This window comes from Chiloscyllium plagiosum, chromosome 8 (genome assembly GCF_004010195.1).
Source record: "Chiloscyllium plagiosum isolate BGI_BamShark_2017 chromosome 8, ASM401019v2, whole genome shotgun sequence".
NCBI lineage: Eukaryota > Metazoa > Chordata > Chondrichthyes > Orectolobiformes > Hemiscylliidae > Chiloscyllium > Chiloscyllium plagiosum.
Window position 1 is genome coordinate 103,775,658 of NC_057717.1, and position 19,295 is coordinate 103,794,952.

The 19,295-nt window shown below is 46.6% G+C and overlaps 1 protein-coding gene across 2 annotated transcripts in view; it reads right to left on the bottom strand.

Moving 5' to 3' along the window:
- Nucleotides 1-17,330, bottom strand: part of LOC122552273 — a 44,092-nt gene extending 26,762 nt beyond the window's left edge. For both annotated transcript variants that reach the window (XM_043694966.1, XM_043694965.1), the window contains exons 1-3: nucleotides 17,052-17,330; nucleotides 8,391-8,504; nucleotides 5,832-5,906 (exon numbers count right to left, since the gene is read on the bottom strand). In XM_043694966.1, the coding sequence (XP_043550901.1) occupies nucleotides 5,832-5,906; nucleotides 8,391-8,504; nucleotides 17,052-17,301 (439 nt within the window). In that variant the 5' untranslated portion in view covers nucleotides 17,302-17,330. The remainder of the gene's footprint in view (nucleotides 1-5,831; nucleotides 5,907-8,390; nucleotides 8,505-17,051) is intronic.
- Between the last annotated feature and the right edge of the window lie 1,965 nt (nucleotides 17,331-19,295).

Sequence of the window (19,295 nt, forward strand, 5' to 3'; positions counted from 1 at the left end):
TCATTGGTTCCAATGTGGACAATGACCTCCTGCTGGCCCCTCTCCCCCATGAGAACATTCTGCACCCTCTCTGAGACATCCTTGATCCTGGCACCAGGGAAACAACACACCATTCTGATTTTTCACTGCTGGCCACAGAAATGTCTGTCTGTTCCTCGGACTACAGAATCCCCTAACACAATTGATCTCTTGGAAGCCGACGTACCCCTCGTTGCATTAGAGCTAGTCTCAATACCAGAAACTTGTCTGTTTGTGCTACATTCCCATGAGAATCATCACCCGCTATGTTTTCAAAAACAGCATACCTGTTTGAAATGGGGATATCCACAAAGACTCCTGCTCTAGCTGCCTTCCTCCCCTACCTTTCCTGGAGTTAACCCATCTATGTGACTGTATCTGAGACTTTCCCCGCTTCCTATAACTGCCATCCATCACATACTGTTGCTGTTGCAAATTCCTCATCGCATCTAACTGTCTCTCCAACCGATCCACTCGATCTGATAAGATTTGCATCCAACAGCATTTATGGCAGATATAAACCGCAGTAATCCTTAAACTCTCTTTAACCTCCCACATCTGACAAGAGGTAAGTATCACTGCAAAGGCCATTTTTGCTCCTTCACAATCTACAAACCCAGAAAATAACACCGTCTTATTCCTCTACAAACACTGCCCCAGGTTAAATTAATAGTTATGGCTTATATTTTAAGTTTAATCAAGAGACATGTCTCAAAAAACATATAATCAAGAAAGGATCCACTCTACTCACTACTGCAGACTTCCTGTAGGTCACACTTAAAAACACTTATCTGATTCTGTGCTGTGAACTTTGCCCAACAGTTCCTCCAAGATTAGTTGTGAATTTCACTGTTTGCCAATTTTCCCAGATGCACTCCGATGTCCAGCGATACATAAATTCAAACAGCAAAAGCTGTAACTGTGCAGGTTCACTGCTGTGTCAGTTTCTTTCTCTCTCTCTCCTGCACTGTCCTCACCATGTGCTTCCTTTGTCTGTGATTCTTCCTCTTAAAACTGCTGCTGTTTTGACTTTTTTTTCCCCAAAGTTCCAAAACGATGCAACAGCATATAAAACAGTAATCGCTGCTCCTGGAATTTGAGGAAATCACCTCCAGCACCTAAAATACCTCAAAAAAGGAGCAGCTCTTACAGCCACAAATGTATCCCTTCCTCCATCTTGGATTACCCAGAATCCTGTGGTACCAATTTTTAAGAAAGGTGGTAAGGAAAAGGGATCTACAGACCAGTGGGACTGACTTCAATGTTGGAGTGAATCCTGAGGGACAGGATTTGCATGTATTTGGAAAGGCAAGGACTGATTACAGATGGTCAACATGGCTTTGTGTGTGGGAAATCATGTCTCACTAACTTGACTGAGTTCTTTGAAGAAGTGACGAAGAGCATTGATGAGGGCAGAGCGCAGATGTGATACGGGCTTCAGTAAAGCATTCAAAAGGGTTCCTCGTGGGAGACTGGATAGCAAGTGTAGATCTCACGGAATATAGGGAGAACTGGCCATTTGGATACAGAACTGGCTCAAAGGTAGATGACAGAGGGTGGTGAGTGGAAGGTTGCTTTTCAGACTGGAGGCCTGTGACCAGTGGAGTGCCACAAGGATCATAGAGTCATAGAGCCATAGAGACGTACAGCATGGAAACAGGCCCTTTGGTCCAACCCGTCCATGCCAACCAGATATCCCAACCCAATCTAGTCCCACCTGCCAGCACCCAGCCCATATCCCTCCAAACCCTTCCTATTCATATACCCATCCAAATGCTTCTTAAATGTTGCAATTGTACCAGCCTCCTCCACTTCCTCTGGCAGCCCATTCCATATATGAGATGGAAATGTGTTGCTGGAAAAGCGCAGCAGGTCAGGCAGCATCTAGGGAACAGGAGAATCGACATTTCGGGCATTAGCCCTTCTTCAGGAGGCTAATGCCCGAAACGTCGATTCTCCTGTTCCCTAGATGCTGCCTGACCTGCTGCGCTTTTCCAGCAACACATTTCCATCTCTGATCTCCAGCATCTGCAGACCTCACTTTCTCCTACAAGGATGATGACAAGGGGGAGCATAAGGTGTATAAGGATGTACGTGGAACAGTATCAAAGGATGAAGGAGAAGTTCAATATGGTGGGTCTCCAAATGAAGGGTTATGTGGAAATGGGCTGTTGGGATAGAGTGAGGTAAAAGGGGATATTATAGCACACGGAGGTGCATCCTGTTGCGTTCCCTGCCATCACTTGCTGTTCTCTAAGTGCTAAATGCAATTGAAAAATAGCCTGGGCAATGTCCAGCGATCCATGTATGGGTGATATTAGTACACTGAAGAAGCAAATACATGAAGCATGGATTTGCAAATTGCGGCTACATTTCATTTGCAAACATTTCTTCTCACATATGCAATGCATCCAGAGCAATAGTGCGGATGCATTAAATATTGTCAAAGGCAGATTGCACTGTGCCATTGATGCTGGCTAAACTAACATTGTTACGTTTATGATGCAGAAGTTCACAACAATAACTTAAAAGGAGATATATGCTGGCCAAATGCACCCCATCACTTGTGAAACATTCGATTTTCAAGGAGGGGAGCATCATTGCATTAGAAGCAATGAGCAAAGACCACCATCTAAGGTCTTTCTGCTAAAGTACAATGAGGATTCAATCAGTTGTCAGACCCTTGTTGTGAAACTTGAAATAGTTCAGAAAAGATTTACAAGGATGTTGTCAGGGTTGGAGGATCTGAGCTACAGGGAGAGGCTGAACAGGCTGGGGCTGTTTTCCCTGGAGCTTCGGAGGCTGAGGGGTGACCTTATAGAGGTTTACAAAATTATGAGGGGCATGGATAGGATAAATAGACAAAGTCTTTTCCCTGACATGGGGGAGTCCAGAACTAGAGGGCATAAGTTTAAGGTGAGAGGGGAAAGATTTAAAAGAAGGTGGTGATTTTAAAAAGGGGCAATTTGTTCATGCAGATGGTGGTACGATTTTGGAATGAGTTGCCAGAGGAAGTGGTGGAGGCTGGTACAATTACAACATTTAAAAAGCATTTGGATGGGTATATGAATAGGAAGGGTTTAGAGGGAAATCGGCTAAGTGCTGGAAAATGGGGCTAGATTAGTTTGGGATATCTGGTCGGCGTGGACAAGTTGGACCACAGGGTCTGTTTCCGTGCTGTCCACCCCAATGACTCTGTGATGAGGAGAGTGACAGGAATTGTGACAATCTTAAGAGTTAACATCTTCACACCATCTCTCATCTCACTACTAGGAAACAGTATTGTAGAAACTAGCCATTCCAGGGAGACCATGGCTGGGTTAAGCCTCAGAGAGTACCTCAGCAGAGAACGTGACACATTTTGGAAGTTGTGATTCAGCCACTCGATGATGGTCACTGTGAGGGAAGGAGCTGGTTGGAAACAGATCTGTAACCTAGATGAGCAGAAACCAACAGCTCATTTTGATACTATCTTGCATGAGTCAGGCAGATCAGATCAGTTTGAATCTCTCCACAATCCCACCTCATCTGATAGCAAGACAGAAAGAACATGTCCTCGCGCAGTTTGGGGATGTTTTGAAGACAGTGGCAGCCTGTTTTGCTTTAAGGCCATCCAGGGCAGTGAGGGGGTGAAGGCAACAAAAAGACATTAACCTTTCATGTGACATTCACGCCTTACTGCTGCTCCATGTGCTGGCAGCTCACTCAGGGCTCAATGAGGGGACTGGGAAGCTTCACACTTTCTGCTGTTACACTCAGTGGGCAGACGTGTGTGATCTGCTCCGCTCTCCCAAAACATGGAGACTCACAATGTCAGGATATACCTCCGCCTAAATCTGTCACAATTCCCAGAAAGTGCCCTGGTGCCTTACCTAAATGATACTCTGACACCTCCCCAACCTGGTTATATGGCACCTTACCTACCTGGTACTCGGGCACTCTCCCTACCTGGTACTCTGGCACATTACCCAACCTGGTATTCTGGCACTCTACCTACCTGGTACTCTGGCACCTGACCTACCTGGTATTCTGGCACTCTACCTACCTGGTACTCTGGCACCTGACCTACCTGGTATTCTGGCAATAACCCTACCTGGTATTCCAGCACACTTCCAACCGGTTGCTCTGGCACCTTACCTACCTGCTACTCTGGCACTCATCCTACCTGGTACTCTGGCACCCGACCTATCTGGTACTCTGGCACTCTCCCTACCTGGTATTCTGGCACTCATCCTACCTGGTACTCTGGCACCCGACCTACCTGCTACTCTGGCAATAACCCTACCTGGTATTCCGGCACACTTCCAACCGGTTGCTCTGGCACCTTACCTACCTGGTACTCGGGCACTCTCCCAACCTGGTATTCTGGCACCTTACCTACCTGGTACTCGGGCACTCTCCCAACCTGGTATTCTGGCACCTCACCTACCTGGTACTCGGGCACTCTCCCAACCTGGTATTCTGGCACCTCACCTACCTGGTACTCTGGCAGACTCCCAACCTGGTACTCTGGTATCCTCCCTACCTGGTACTCTGACTCCCTGCCTACCTGGTACTCTGGCACCCTCCCTACCGGGTACTCTGGCACTCTCCCTACCGGGTACTCTGGCACACTCCCAATCTTGTACTCTGGCACTCTCCCTACCTGGTACTCTGGCATCCTCCCTACCTGGTACTCTGGCACCCTCCCTACCTGGTACTCTGGCACCCTACTTACCTGCTACTCTGGCACCCTCCCTACCTGGTACTCTGGCACCCTACTTACCTGCTACTCTGGCACCCTCCCTACCTGGTACTCTGGCACCCTCCCTACCTGCTACTCTGGCATCCTCCCAACATGGTACTCTGGCACTCTCCCTACCTGGTACTCTGGCACTCTCCCTACCTGGTACTCTGGCACACTGCCCTACTTTTTACTCTGGCACCCTCCCTAGCTGGTAGTCTGGTGCCTTACCGATCTGGTACTCTGGCACTCTCCCTACCTGGTACTCTGGCACTAACCCCACCTGGTATTCCGGCACACTTCCAACCGGGTACTCTGGCACCCTCCCAACATGGTACTCTGGCACTCTCCCTAGCTGGTAGTCTGGTGCCTTACCGATCTGGTACTCTGGCACTCTCCCTAGCTGGTAGTCTGACACCCTCTCAACGTGGTACTCTTACACCCTACCAACCTGCACTCTGGCACCCTATGTATCTAAAACTCTGGCACCATACTCTTGTAGTACTCTAACACCCTACCTTATCAGCACCTTACCTAGCTGGTATCCTGCGCTATACTGACATAACTGGCCAATTCAGGTAATTGTTGGTATGCAATTACCTGAAACCCTACCAACCTGATACACTACTCGACTGACACCGTACCCACCTGGGACTCATTCAGATGGCATCCTAACCCACACTTGACTTATGCAGCTACCATTTCACAGGAGCAGTTGCATTCTTGCCATTTCAACACAGGATACCCAGGGGAAGTAAGAGACTGAGCTTTACCTGCCCTCACCTCACTCCCAACAAGCCTGCCCAACTGGATCGAAGGTCCACTCCGGATTTGTGCAGGAGCTGCGATACCAGTCAGAAAGGCCAAGCCCTTTCCCCGGTGTAACAATGTTAGGGTGGAGTTGCACTTTGACTGTGTTTACCGCATCTTGCAAAACCCAGCCCCGACACATGGGAGACAGAGAGAGAAAGAGAGAGAGAGAGAGTAAGCATGTACTGCTCCCTACTCTGTTGGCAGATACTGGAGGGGAGTTTGGAACGACTGAAAACAAAAAGCGAAAATAACTTTGAAAAATGAATCGCAAACTCACTAATAGTTTGATCCTTGTTGTGTTCAGTCTTTAATGTCGTCTTAGCTGGGCTCACTTTCTGTTCCACATTCGAAACTGAAAGAGAGTGAAATCGACCTCCATCACTGAATAGGACAACGTAAGAAAATTTGGAATATATGGAACATAAGAAAATTTGAAACAATTTTCTCCTTAAAGAGTCAGAAGTGTTTTGTTTCAGGTTTATCAGCTTTATTTCCAACGTCCTCACCTCTCACATCCTACTCTTGGTGGTCATCCCTGTTGGTCCTTGTGTTTTCTGCATTGTGGAAAGGTGGTGTTGGGACTGCACCTTCTCAAGCACTGAGTTGCCAGAGATTGGGTGCTAAAGAAGGCTCTGCAGGTACCACTCTCACCTAGGGTGCCAGTTCCCGTCCCACCCTAGCACTTGGTATTAAATCTATCAAAGCTGACTCTATGCAGCGGTACAGACAGAGTGCTACACTGTCTTTTGGGATGAGAGATGCTCAGACTGCATGACTGGCTAGCCATAAATTCCCGACAGCACTGTCTTGAACAAAGGCAGGGGAACTTTGACCAATGCCCAGACCACATCAATAAGCCAGCCTGCCTGCTGATTACCTGAATAGTACTATGGGATCTTGCTGTGTACAAACTGGCTAGTGTGGAGCAGAACAATTTACAAAAGACTGGCTTCTGGAAGAAATGCACTTGAACTGTCACAACAATAAAGGGGGCAGGCTAAGTGCTGGAAAGTGGGACTTGTGTAGGTTTGGAGTCAGCAGGAATTCAACGGGCCAAAGGGCTCCTTTTGTTCTGTATGATTCTCCGAAATGCTTTCAGCCGGCTGGTTAATTTGCCCTCCTTTACCTTTTCACGTCTGCCTGATGTTATAAAGCTGAAAGAGACTTGGGGTGGGACCTGGTTGAGACAGAGGGGTTTGTCAGCTCACAGGGCAGCGAGAGATCACTGCATCCTCTCCCTCTGAACTGAGAATGAAGACATTTTGCCTTCTTTCTTAAGAGACTGGGTTTTTGCTGAGGCAGGGGAGTTATCAGAAAGTTGCAAGTGCAGCTCATCCCTGCGTTAGAAAGACACCTTACAGAATTTACACAGACGGTACTCTTCGCACATGGACTCAGATTGGGAGCCAATTCTCTGCGGGGGCTGTCCCTGTGAAATGGAACCAGAAACATTTAGAGACAGAGAGACAGACAGAGAGAGAGAGAGAGAGAGAAACACGTTTGAGAAACTCGACCCAGCAGAGGCTCAGACAGGGAGAAAATGTCACTGTCCCCTCCCTTGTTGCTCGGGTGGGCAACCTGGGCAGTGGTGAAACAAAATGGAAATCTCTCAAGGGTATTTTGAAAACATTGGTTGAGTTTGGTCATTAATTTGTATCTCTGTTGCATTTCAGCTTGGTGAGTTGAGACTTCCGTAAGAAGTTCCAAGTTACTCTGGGGGATGATCTGTGTGAATGGTCATTTCTCCTGGATTTCCACAGCAGGTGATTGTGTCACAAAGATTAGATTAGATTCCCTACAGTGTGGAAACAGGCCCTTCAGCCCAACCAGTTCACACCGACCCTCCGAAGAGTAACCCACCCAGACCCATTTCCCTCTGACTAATGCACCTAGGACTATGGGCAATTTAGCATGGCCAATTCACCCTGACCTGCACATCTTTGTGACTGTGGGAAGAAACCGGTGCACCCGGAGGAAATCCACGCAGACACGGGGAGAATGTGCAAACTCCACACAGAGAGTCGCTCGAGGCTGGAATTGAACCTGGGACCCTGGTACTGTGAGGCAGCAGTGCTAACCACTGAGCCACCACACCGCCCTTTCTTTCTAAAAGCTGTTCCTTTTCTCAAGGAGACTCTGTCCTTGATTTTTCTCAGAGGGGTAATAAACCGGGCCGGGCTCCAATCAGTCTGGTTTGGCACAGAGATGACAAGGATTTTGAGAGGCCTTTTGTTTATATGTAAACAGGTGGGACTCCAGGCCAAAGTCGTCATGCTTTAGAAGTATAATGGAAGGGGAGTGGTCAGCTCTCTAGCTGAGTAGTTTTAGTTCAGCCCAGAGCTAGTTAGGAGTTCAACAGTGTGGAAACTCTCTCTCTCTCTTTCTGCCCTTCTAACTTCAACCTGTAAGTATGTGTTCCATTTATACTGGGTTTTAAAGGGAGTTTGCTTATTGGGACTGTTGTGTGTATTCGGAACAGCATAATTAAGTCTTGTTTGGATAGACTGAGTTCTGTAGGGACTCTTTTTTCTGTTCTTTGTGTTTCATTGTGTAATTTTGTGAATAAATTTTTATCTGTTTTAAAATTTAGTAGTCAACCTAGCTATCTTACTCCAGGTAATTTCACTGTGCACTTACTGAAACTAATTGCCAAGTTATGGTCTGGGGCTACCTGCTCAATCATATTTTGAGTGGTCCGGCCGAGTCCATAACAATTGGAAGGCGTCCTACGCCACACACTTTTATAAAAAAAAGGTAGCAGAAAACAGCTCATTTTTGTTCACTTCCCTCGCGTGTCCCTCACGGGCCGTTCCTGGAGTCAAGGTGAAATACTTACTTCTCGAAATGCAAACCACAAGCAGAACAAACATCACGAGAAAAGAGATGATCAACATCATGGATTTTCCCAAAATAATGGTCCATCCTCCACACGAAATCTCCCTTCCACAACCTTTGAACGAAAGAAATCGGGTGTGAGCAGTTTAGTTCAGCGCAGATCAATTCTCCAATCCCCACCAGCAGAAGGGAAGTGTTCCACAAGAGACTTTAAAGTCAGCCTTCACTGCCCCTCACTAACTTTGGTATGTTGGTGGTGGGTCTGCTTCTTAAACTGATGTGGCCCCCATAGTGTTGTTAGGAAGAGAGTTCCCGAATTTTGACCCAGTTACAGTGAAGGAATAGTGACATATTTCCAAGTCAGGACGGTGAGTGGCTCAGAGGGGAACTTGCAGGGGGGTGGGGTTCCCATGTATCTGCTGCCCTTGTCCTTCCAGATGGAAATGGCCATCTGAGGGAGTGTTGCTAGGCTGTAAACTGTTCTCAGCTTTCCTCTGCTTCTTGAGGACTGTCCAAGTTGGGTTATTAAAGGATATTCAAGGTTAAGATAGATGGGTTTTTAAACAGTAAGGGCCACAGTAAGAATTATGGGGAAAAGGCAGGAAAGTAATGCACTACCAGACTGCCATGATCTCACTGAATGATAAGAGTTGACTCGATGGGCTGAATGGCCAATTTCTGTGTCTAAATTTAACCGAATCCAGAAAATATCCAAGCTTAGGCTGACAAGTGGAAATTATATCCATGCCATACAAATACCAGACAGTGACCCTCTCCAATAAGAGCCAATCTAACCACCACCCCTTGATATTCATTGGTGTTACCATCACTGAATTCCTCACTATTCCCATTCTGGGGATTACCACGGACCAGAAACTGAACTAGACTTACCACATAAACACAGCAGCTACAAGAGCAGGTCAGAGGCTGGGAATACTGCAACGTGTAACTCCCCTCCTGACTCCCCTAAGCCCATCCACCATCTGCAAGGCACAAGTCAAGAGGGTGATGGAATACTCCCCACTTGCCCTGGATGGGGGCAGCTCCAACAACACTCAAGAAGCTCAACACCATCCAGGACAAAGCAGCCCACTTGATTGGCAGTGCATCCACTCCCTCCACCACCGACGCTCAGTAACAGCAGTGTGTCCCATCCACAAGATGCACTGCAGCAATTCACCAAAGATCCTCAGACAGCACCCTCCAAACCCATGACCACTTCTATCTAGAAGGACAGGGGCAGCAGAGACATGGGAACACCACCCCCTGCAAGATCCCTCCTGAGCCACTCACAATGCTGACTTGGAAATATATCACTGTTACTTCACTGTCAGTGGGTCAACTCCCTCCCTAGCAACACTGCGGGAGCCACATCAGTTTAAAAAGCAGACCCACCACCAACATATCAAAGTTAGTGAGGGGCAATGAAGGCTGACTTTAAAGTCTCTTGTGGAACAGTGGTAATGTTCCAACCTCTGAGTCTGGAGACCCAGTTTCAAGTCTCCCCTAGTCCAGGGATGAGTCTTAACATTCCTGAGCACCTCGATTAGAAAATATGTAAATGCTGACCTTACCAGCAATACTCACAACCTGTGAGGTTTTTTTGTTTATAAGTATCACAGCATCACTCAAAGTCAGTCTGTCAAACTTGTGCTGAACTATCTACTCATCTCACTCTCCTCATGCTCGGTTTCTTATCCCTGAAAGCCTTTAACTCCCTTCTGGAATGATTTTGATTGTTCACCCACAGTAGGGGTGACAAAGTGGCAATGTCCCAGTCTCTGGACCAGAAACTCCAGGTTCAAACCACAATGCAGGAGGGCCTCTGCAGTAAATGATTGAATGCTCATAGTGTAATTCCTTCCAATAGACTGGCCAACAGTGGTGCAAAGGGAATTTCCCGATCAGCCCTCCTGCAGACGTCCGCCATATTGCCAATAAGCATGGACCAATCACACGGCCCCAGTCTTTGGACATGGGAGGAAATGGCAGATTTCATGAGGAGCTTATAGCAGAGATGGTCACGTTCAAATCACCCTCTGCACACCTTCTCTCTAGCCGCCCATCCATTGTTTTGGGGATTATCTTAAACCTCTACAGTAGCCACTGACTGAAAGTGCAAGAGAGTGCAACTAGAAACACACCCTCGAAAATAAGAGAACTCTGGCCAGGAGATGACAAGAAGCAATCAAAATGGCCTCTTGATGCTGAACCATTTAGAAGTTTTGTTAACACAACCCTCAGGTTCCAATCAAGGGAGGATCATAACCAATGGATGCGCAGTTAAGAAAATTGACAAGACAACTTGGGGCAGCGCAGTGGCTCAGTGGTTAGCACTGCTGCTTCATAGCACCAGGGTCCCTGGTGCGATTCCAGCCTTGGGTGACTGGCTGTGTGGAGTTTGCACATTCTCCCTGTGTCTGTTGGGTTTCCTCTGGGTGTTTCGGTTTCCTCCCACACTCCAAAGATGTGCAGGTCAGGTGAACTGGCCGAGTTAAATTGCCCGTAGTGTTAGGTGCATTAGTCAGAGGGATATGGGTCTGGGTGGGTTACTCTTTGGAGGGTCAGTGTGGACTGGTTGGGCTGAAGGGCCTGTTTCCATTCTGTAGGGAATCTAATAAAAAAAAGCCCAAGTTGAGAATGGAAGGTCTCTTTCTTCCTCACAGCTTTCTTTTATTCGTTCACAAGATGAGGATGACACGAGACAGACCAGTATTTATTGCCCATCCCTAACTGCCCAGAGGGCAGTCAAGAGTCGACCCCATTGCTGGAGGTCTGGAGTCACATGGAAGCCAGACAGGGTAAGGATGGCAGATTTCCTTCCTTACAGTACAGATGGGTTTTTCTGACAATGAATACATGGTTATCATTAGACTCCTAATTCCAGATTTTTATTAAATTCAAATTCCTCCATCTGGTACCCAGGCCGTTACCCGGGTCTCTGGATTATCGGCGCACATGGCCATTGTCTTCCTGAGTTGTTGCAGTTTGAGTCACACTGAAAAGCCACTGAAAGCAGATTCAGTCGCAATTTCCAAAAGGAAAATTTTAAAATGGAAAGAGAAAGTGAAATTGCCGGGCCTTGGGGAAGGCGCAAAGGGAACTGTGACTAATTAAACCAATCTTTCAGAGGGCTAGCACAGCCACAAGGGGCAGAAAGGCCCCCTGCTCTGTGTGTGATATGAATGCACATGGCATTGATCATGTTAATGAAGGAGGAACATTGGCCAGGACAGGAGGAGAACTCCCACCAAGCAGGAGATGTAAGGTGCGGAAAATCACAGAAACATCCTTTTCCACAATACACAGAGTGCTCTGACACTGGCATCAAAGTGGGAAATGTACATTAATTAGAAAAGTTGGCATAAAATATGAAAACATGAATCAGAGACTCTCACAAACAAAAAAAGTTAATTGAAGATTAATATCTTTGGCCTTTTCTACGTGTTAAACAGATCTTTGGCCGGTTTTATATGTTAAGATCAGGAGAGACCAGATTTAATTCAAATAGAGGAGGCTCCCAGGTGACTTGAGAGAAGTGTTTAGAATGTGAGCAAGGTGCAATGGAGTGGACTTTATTCGTGATTAAGGGTTGACAGTAAGAAAGTGCAGGATTTGGGAAGTAACGTTGTACAGGATATTGGTGAGACCTTGGCTGGAGTATTGTGTCCAGTTCTGGTCACCCAGTTATAGGAAGGATATGATGAAGAAGAGATTTACCAGGACTTCGCCAGGAATGGAAGATTTGAGTTATAAAGAAAGACTAAATAGGCTGAGATGTTTTTCACTGGACTGCAGGAGGTTGAGAGATGATCTGATTAGATTACTCACAGTGTGGAAACAGGCCCTTCGGCCCAACAAGTCCACACCGACCCTCCAAAGGGCAACCCACCCAGACCTATTCCACTACATTTACCCCTTCACCTAACACTACGGGCAATTTAGAATGGCCAATTCACCTAACCTGCACATTTTTGGACTGTGGGGGGAAACCGGAGCACCCGGAGGAAAGCCATGCAGACACGATGAGAATGTGCAAACTCCACACAGACAGTTGCCCGAGGCGGGAATTGAACCTGGGTCTCTGGTGTTGTGAGGCAGCAGTGCTAACCACTGAGCCACCGTGCCACCCACAAGGTGGATTCTGATAGAATTTATAAAATAATGCGAGCTATAGATAGAGTTAATGGTAGTTGTGCACTCCCTAGAGTGGGGTATTTCAAAACTGGGGGCACATTTTTAAGGTGAGAGGAGAGAGATATTAAAAAGGCATAAGGGGAAAATTGTTTACCCAGAGGATGGTTCACGTGTGGAATGACCTTCCTGAGGAAGTGATGGATGCAGGAACAGTTACAATGTTTAAAAGACATTTGGATAAGTTCATGAATAGGAAAAGTTTGGAAGGATATGGGCCAGGAGCAGGCAGGTGGGACTAGTTTAGTTTGGGATTAGGGTAAGCATGGACTGGTTGGACCGAAGGGTCTGATTCCATGCTGGATGAATCTATGACTGTATTAACTCTTATTGTAGAGAAGTGTGCAGGACAGTTCTCTTTCTCTGATTCACTCATGGGGTATGGACATCACTGGCAAGGCCAGCATTTATTGCCCATCCCTAATTGCCCAGAGGGCAGTTAAGAGTCAACCACGTTGCTGTGGGTCTGGAGTTACATGTAGGTCAGACCAGGTAAGGATGGCAGATTCCTTCCCTGAAGGACGTTAGTGAACCAAATGGGTTTTTCCAACATCAATGGTCTCATGGTCACCATTAGACTCTTAAATCCAGATTCTTTACTGAATTCAATTTCCACCATCTCCCATGCTCCAGAACATTAGCTGAGTTTCTGGATTAAGAGTCTAGTGATAATACCACTAGGCCATTGCTTCCCCTAATAGAGGGTTTTCACAGATGGTTGCAATACCATGGACTAAAATCAGAAAGTACTGGAGAAACTCACTGGGTATTATAACATCTGTGGAGAGAGGGGTTACAAAGAGGAATCGTTCTGCACATTAACACTCTCCACTGTTGCTGAGTTGCCTTTCTGGCTTAATAATAATGTGAACTGAATGGATTCTTTCATCAAATAATACCTTTATAACAATATGTTAAAGTAAAGAAGGTGTCTGTAATGCAGTCAGTATCAAAGATTTATATTGTGCAAGGACAGTTAAAGCTCCTGGGGTGGGGGTGGGGGGGGGGAGGGGGGGGGAGTTCTTTTGATGTAATTTGATTTATTTTTGTTGCAAAGCTTTGAATGGCATGCAGTACAGGCAGATCATAGCGTACAAAGTGAATTAGGGTAATAGCACAGAGTGAGGAATACAATGTAACAGCTGCAGAGGAGGGGCACGGAGACCAAGATCTACATTAAATTGGAAACTTGAGAGGTCCATCAGAGCTGAAAATGTGTTGCTGGAAAAGCGCAGCAGGTCAGGCAGCATCCAAGGAACAGGAGAAGGGCTTATGCCTGAAACGTTGATTCTCTTGCTCCTCGGATGCTGCCTGACCTGCTGCGCTTTTCCAGCAACACATTTTCAGCTCTGATCTCCAGCATCTGCAGTCCTCACTTTCTCCAGGTCCATTCAGAAGTCTAATAACAGCAGGGAAGAAGCTGTTCTTAAATCTGTTGGTCCGTATGTTTAAGCTTTTGTATGTTCTATCCAACAGAAGAGGTTGGAAAAGAGTGTAACCAGGGTGGGAGGGGTCTTTGATGATGTCGGCTGCTTTCCCGAAGTAGAGATGGGATCAATGGAAGAGAGGCTGGATTATGTGACGGACTGGGCTGTGTTCACAACTCCCTCTCGTTTCTTACGGCCCAGAGCAGAGCAGTTGCCGTAACAAGCCGTGAAACATCCGGATAGGATGCTTTCTAGAGTGCATCTAGAAAAATTAATCAGACAGTTCTCCCCTTCTACTGACCCGGTTCCAGCACAAACCTCCAGGCAACGGGGCAAAAGTTTCCGGACTCTGCATTCCCCGATTTTCCACCCCAAGGCTGTGACCAGTGTTTCCAAAATTACTCCAAATTTACCCAACCTTTCACTGTTTTTAGTGGGACAAAGGTCAGTGGAAACTGATTTACCATAAACATAGAGCAATTTAACTGTTATAAATTCTGCCAAAGTGCAAAATAAGCGGCATTATCCAGTGGGTTATTCTAACAATAACTCTCAATACAACAAGCCAGTCCCTGTCTCTCTTTCCCTCAGATCAAGGTTAGATTTAGAGTTCCCTCAATGCTGTATACTTTCCAACATTATCTATAAACAATTGGTTTCGCATTGATCTGTTACTGGGTGGTGCAATTAAAATGGTGTTAGATGTTGGATAAAGTTAGATACATTTGTTTTGTACACTATAAAAATTTTAACCAATGCAGTTACCAACATTCTCCTGGAATAAAGGATAAATTACTCCAATTTTAATAAACTAGAGATTTCCTCAGAAGGGTCACTCTACCTGAAACGTTAACTCTGATTTCTCTCCACAGATGCTGCCAGATCTGCTGAGCTTTTCCAGCAATTTCTGTGTTTGTTAGTGATTTTTTGTTTAATTGTTTCTGAGTGTTAATCCCTAACTGAGAATTTCACGAAGCAACATTTGGATCTAATCTGACAGACTAGTTTCTGCCCTTTGTACAAACCGTGTCTCCAACCCGGTCTGATTTCTAGCCCTTTGAAGTCATGGATGGGAACAGTGGCCATTCGATTTGTGGTCCTTTGATCATTCCCACATCACACTCTACAAAGAAACATGTTACCACCAACAAAATGCTCCTAAATTCTCACACACTCTAGAATCTGATTCTTCTTGCCGTTGGTATTTTTTACGCGTTGTGGTAACGAGTTCAAGACGAAAACCTCGCTCAAAATGTGCCTTTTTGTGTGGCAACCTGCAAATTCTGCATCACCAGACAAAAAGGGTTTTCTACAATATTTCAGATCAATCCCCTTACTTTCTTTGTTCAGTGAAATATCTCAGTGACAGAAGAGCAGAAAACTGCCTTTGAAATATCGCCCATTTAAAATCCCTCAGCTGGTTCCATCCCTTATTAAAAAGATTGATTTTTCATGTAAACACCACAACGTTACCTCTCAAATTAGGAAATTTATCGGTCAACTCCATCAAGAACAGAGCCATAGAGATGTACAGCACAGAAACAGACCCCTCGGTCCAACCCGTCCATGCTGACCAGTTATCCTGAATTAATCTAGTCCCATTTGCCTGCGTTCATCCCACATCCCTCTAAACCCTTCCTATTCATAAACCCATCCAAATGCCCTTTAAATGTTGCAATTGTACCAGCCTCCATCACATCCTCTGGCAGCTCATTCCATACACGTACCACCCTCTGCGTGAAAACGTTGCCCCTTAGGTCTCTTTTATATCTTTCCCCTCTCACCTTAAACCTATGCCTTTATTTTTGAACTTCCCTACTCTGGGGAAAAGATCTTGTCTATTTGCCCTATCTGAGCCCTTCACGATTTTATAAACCTCTATAAGGTCAACCCTTAGCATCTGACGCTCCAGGGAAAACAGCCCCAGACTGTTCAGCCTCACCAACCCTGGCAACATCCTTGTAAATCTTCTCTGAACCCTTTCAAGTTTCACAACATCCTTCCTATAGCAGGGAGACCAGAATTGCAAGCAGCATTCTAAAAGTGGCCTAACCAATGTCCTGTACAGCTGCAACATGATCTCCCAACTCCTGTACTCAGTGCACTGACTAATAAAGGCAAGGGTTCTAAATGTCTTCTTCACCACTCTGTCTACCTGGGACTGCACTTTCAAGGAACTAATAGTCTTGCACCATTTGCAAATCCTGCTTTCCCTCCGTCCTGGATGGTGGAAGTGTTCAGACAAGAGAAAGCTAGTCACCTCTTGCTTTTCCCTGCCACCACGCAAGAAGAGATGAGAAGCTAGGACTGTTCTCCAGCAACATCTCAACATCTTCAAAGTGCCACTACAGACACCCGTAAAAAGATCATAGTCACTTGGAAGGACTTGGATAGAGTGAGTGAAGGGAAACAGTTTGCAATGACAGGAGGGTTGGAAGTCGGTGAGGGGGGGCAGCTTTAAAGTAACTGAAAACTGAAGCAGAGAGAGAGGGTGAAGGGAATTTTTTTTAACACAGCAAGTTATTGCGATCTCTAACGTACAGCCCAACAGAACTCGAGAAGCAGATTTGGCAACAGTGGGGCAGGAAACATCAAGGAAGACGATTGGCAGCATTGTGTTAGTGTCAGCCCCGCATTCATCCTTTCAGCTCCCTGCCAAGCCCCCTCTGTACAAGTGCCCCGCTGACTTCGCCATCATCAAGCCTTTCCCTGATTCCCTTCAGACAGTGACTAGTGAACCTGCTCCCAACCTGGGCAGTACTTTCAAGACCTTACTGTGTTGAAAAATAAAAGACGGCACTTTTTGTGAAACATTCTGACACGCTTGCGCTCCCTGTGGGGGACAGAATGTCCTCTCTCACCCATCGCTCGAAATGGCTTCTCTCCATCCACCTATCAACACTCCCTCAGGATTATAAACGGTCCAGTCAGATTGAACCGTGATCCCCCCACATTAGGAGCTGGTTGGTTTGGGGGGGGGGGGGGGAGAGAGGGTGGGGGAGGGGTGGTGGCACGCGGTGATCCCAGGACCCACTCTTTACCTTGGGATCTTCCTGCCCGGCCACTGCTCTGCCGGTGGATATCGCAGTTGTTGTAGATGGTCTCGTTCTCCCTGTGGTCCCGGAGAATATGGAAGTTGGTGTATGTTGGCTCGTGAGGCATGGTCTCCGGCATGGCACGGACCTGGCCAGCTGAGTCTGCCCTTTCTAGCGAGGTGCTCCAACTGAGCTCAGGGCACATGAGCCTACAGAACAAGTGGGCAGGACCTTCAATGTCTGCTTCATGCATCATGCTGCTCTCTGAAACGCAGGTTTTCTAAGAGATATTATCTCCTGCACTTCCTGTGATTCACTTATCTCAGTGAGTACCGGCAAAAAAAAGGACTGTTATCAGAAATGATCTCTGCTTTACAGTTTTACCCTTACTCAATCACTTTATATTCCTCAACATGGGGAGCAGTGGGCTGGGGAGGAGGGGAGGAGATGTTTGAGCTCAGAGATAGTTTTGTAAGTTTTTTCCTGGATGTGAGTTAGAGAAAGACCAATTGCATTAATCTTCCCCAGCAGCTTGCTTCCTCCCAATCTCAGACTGGTTTGTTCTATTGTAGGAAGTAGTCTGACCTTTGGAAACCATTTATCACAGCCAGTGGGTGGACTTCACGCACACGCGCACACACAGACGCAGGCACACACACAAACACTCACACACACAGACATGACATACACACAAACACACAGACACACATACACACACACATACACACACAAACACACACAGACATAACACACACAAACACAGACACGCACACGCATGCACACACACATGCACACACACATGCACACAAACACTCACACACAGACATAACACACCAGACACACAGAGACATGCACACACACACAGAGACACGCACACACACATAGACACACACATGCACATAGACTCTCACACACAGACACACACACAGACACACATACACACACATGCACGCGCACGCACGCACACACACAATTCAATTGCTCTCGAGTCAAGTGAGATTTCAATCCCACGTCCAACTCCCAATGAATGTGGCTTAGCTCAAAACCTGGTACTGCATGGTTCCCACCAACTGAATCCCAACACAGAATGAGTCGATTCGGCCTAGCGCCTCTGTGCTGGCTGTCAGAGAGAGCTACCCAATTAGCCTTATTCTTCCTGGCCTTTCCCCAATCTGGCCTTGTTCAACATGTCCCTGTCCAATTCACGTTTGGAAGCTGAATCTGTCTCCATGACTGAGTTCATTCCAAAGCAGAACAGCTCACGATTTATTTCCCCTGTGGTTCTTTTACGAACTAATCATAACTGTTTGTCTGCACTGGAAACAGCTTCCCTTCATTTACCCAATCGAAACAGTCACCGTTTCTTAACCCTTTACCTTCTCCTTCAAGGAGAATGGTTCCAATTCCTTAACAACTGTCCCTCCTCAATCAATTCCTTCATTCGTTACTTCTCTTCTCACTCAGTGAAAATCAGGGTCCATGGTGAGGTGGTCAGCAGGTGGTCAATGAGGAACCTCTCAACATCAAGACCCAACAATCCCATTGTTCAAGCAAGTGTTGAGTAGTGAGATCGGTTACTCATTGGTGAGCGGTGAGATGCCTATTTCCAAGGATAATCACCTACTAAAAGCTTGGTTCTTGCTTAGTCTCACTTCATTGGTATGCAATCACCCAACCTCCCAACTGCCAGTTAAAAACTAAACATTGACAACCCTTGGCATGACAGTCTGAGCGGGTACTTGGTGACTACAGTTTGTCCTCCATCTTGGGCACCCAGCATCATGTCACAGGGCACACTCTGTGTGCAATAGTGGCACGTAACCCATGTCCACAGACATTGGCATTGAGATGTATCAGCCTCACCCCTTTATCCTGGCAGATACCATGCCATGCATAGTACGTTCTGTGCTTTGGAGCAGCCCGGGATCTCTCACTATAACTACACAGAGGGACAGACACTGTGCTCAGAGGGTCTCAGCACTCCCTCACTCACTGCCCGCTCAACCTTTGTCACGAAAGTTGGCATTTTGCCCAATCAGTTGCATCCCTGCCTTGCTGTTTAGTGCAAATATGAAGCCAAGCAGATAGTGGTGGTTGTCTCCGTCAAGGGCGTGGGTACCATGTTGTACAGTACTGTGCCCCATCAATCTCACACCCGGGCCATGTCCCAGCAGGACAGGACAAACAGATCACACCTGCTTCAGCCAAATGACCCTTTCTCAAAGCGAAAAGGATGTGGCCCTCACGGAT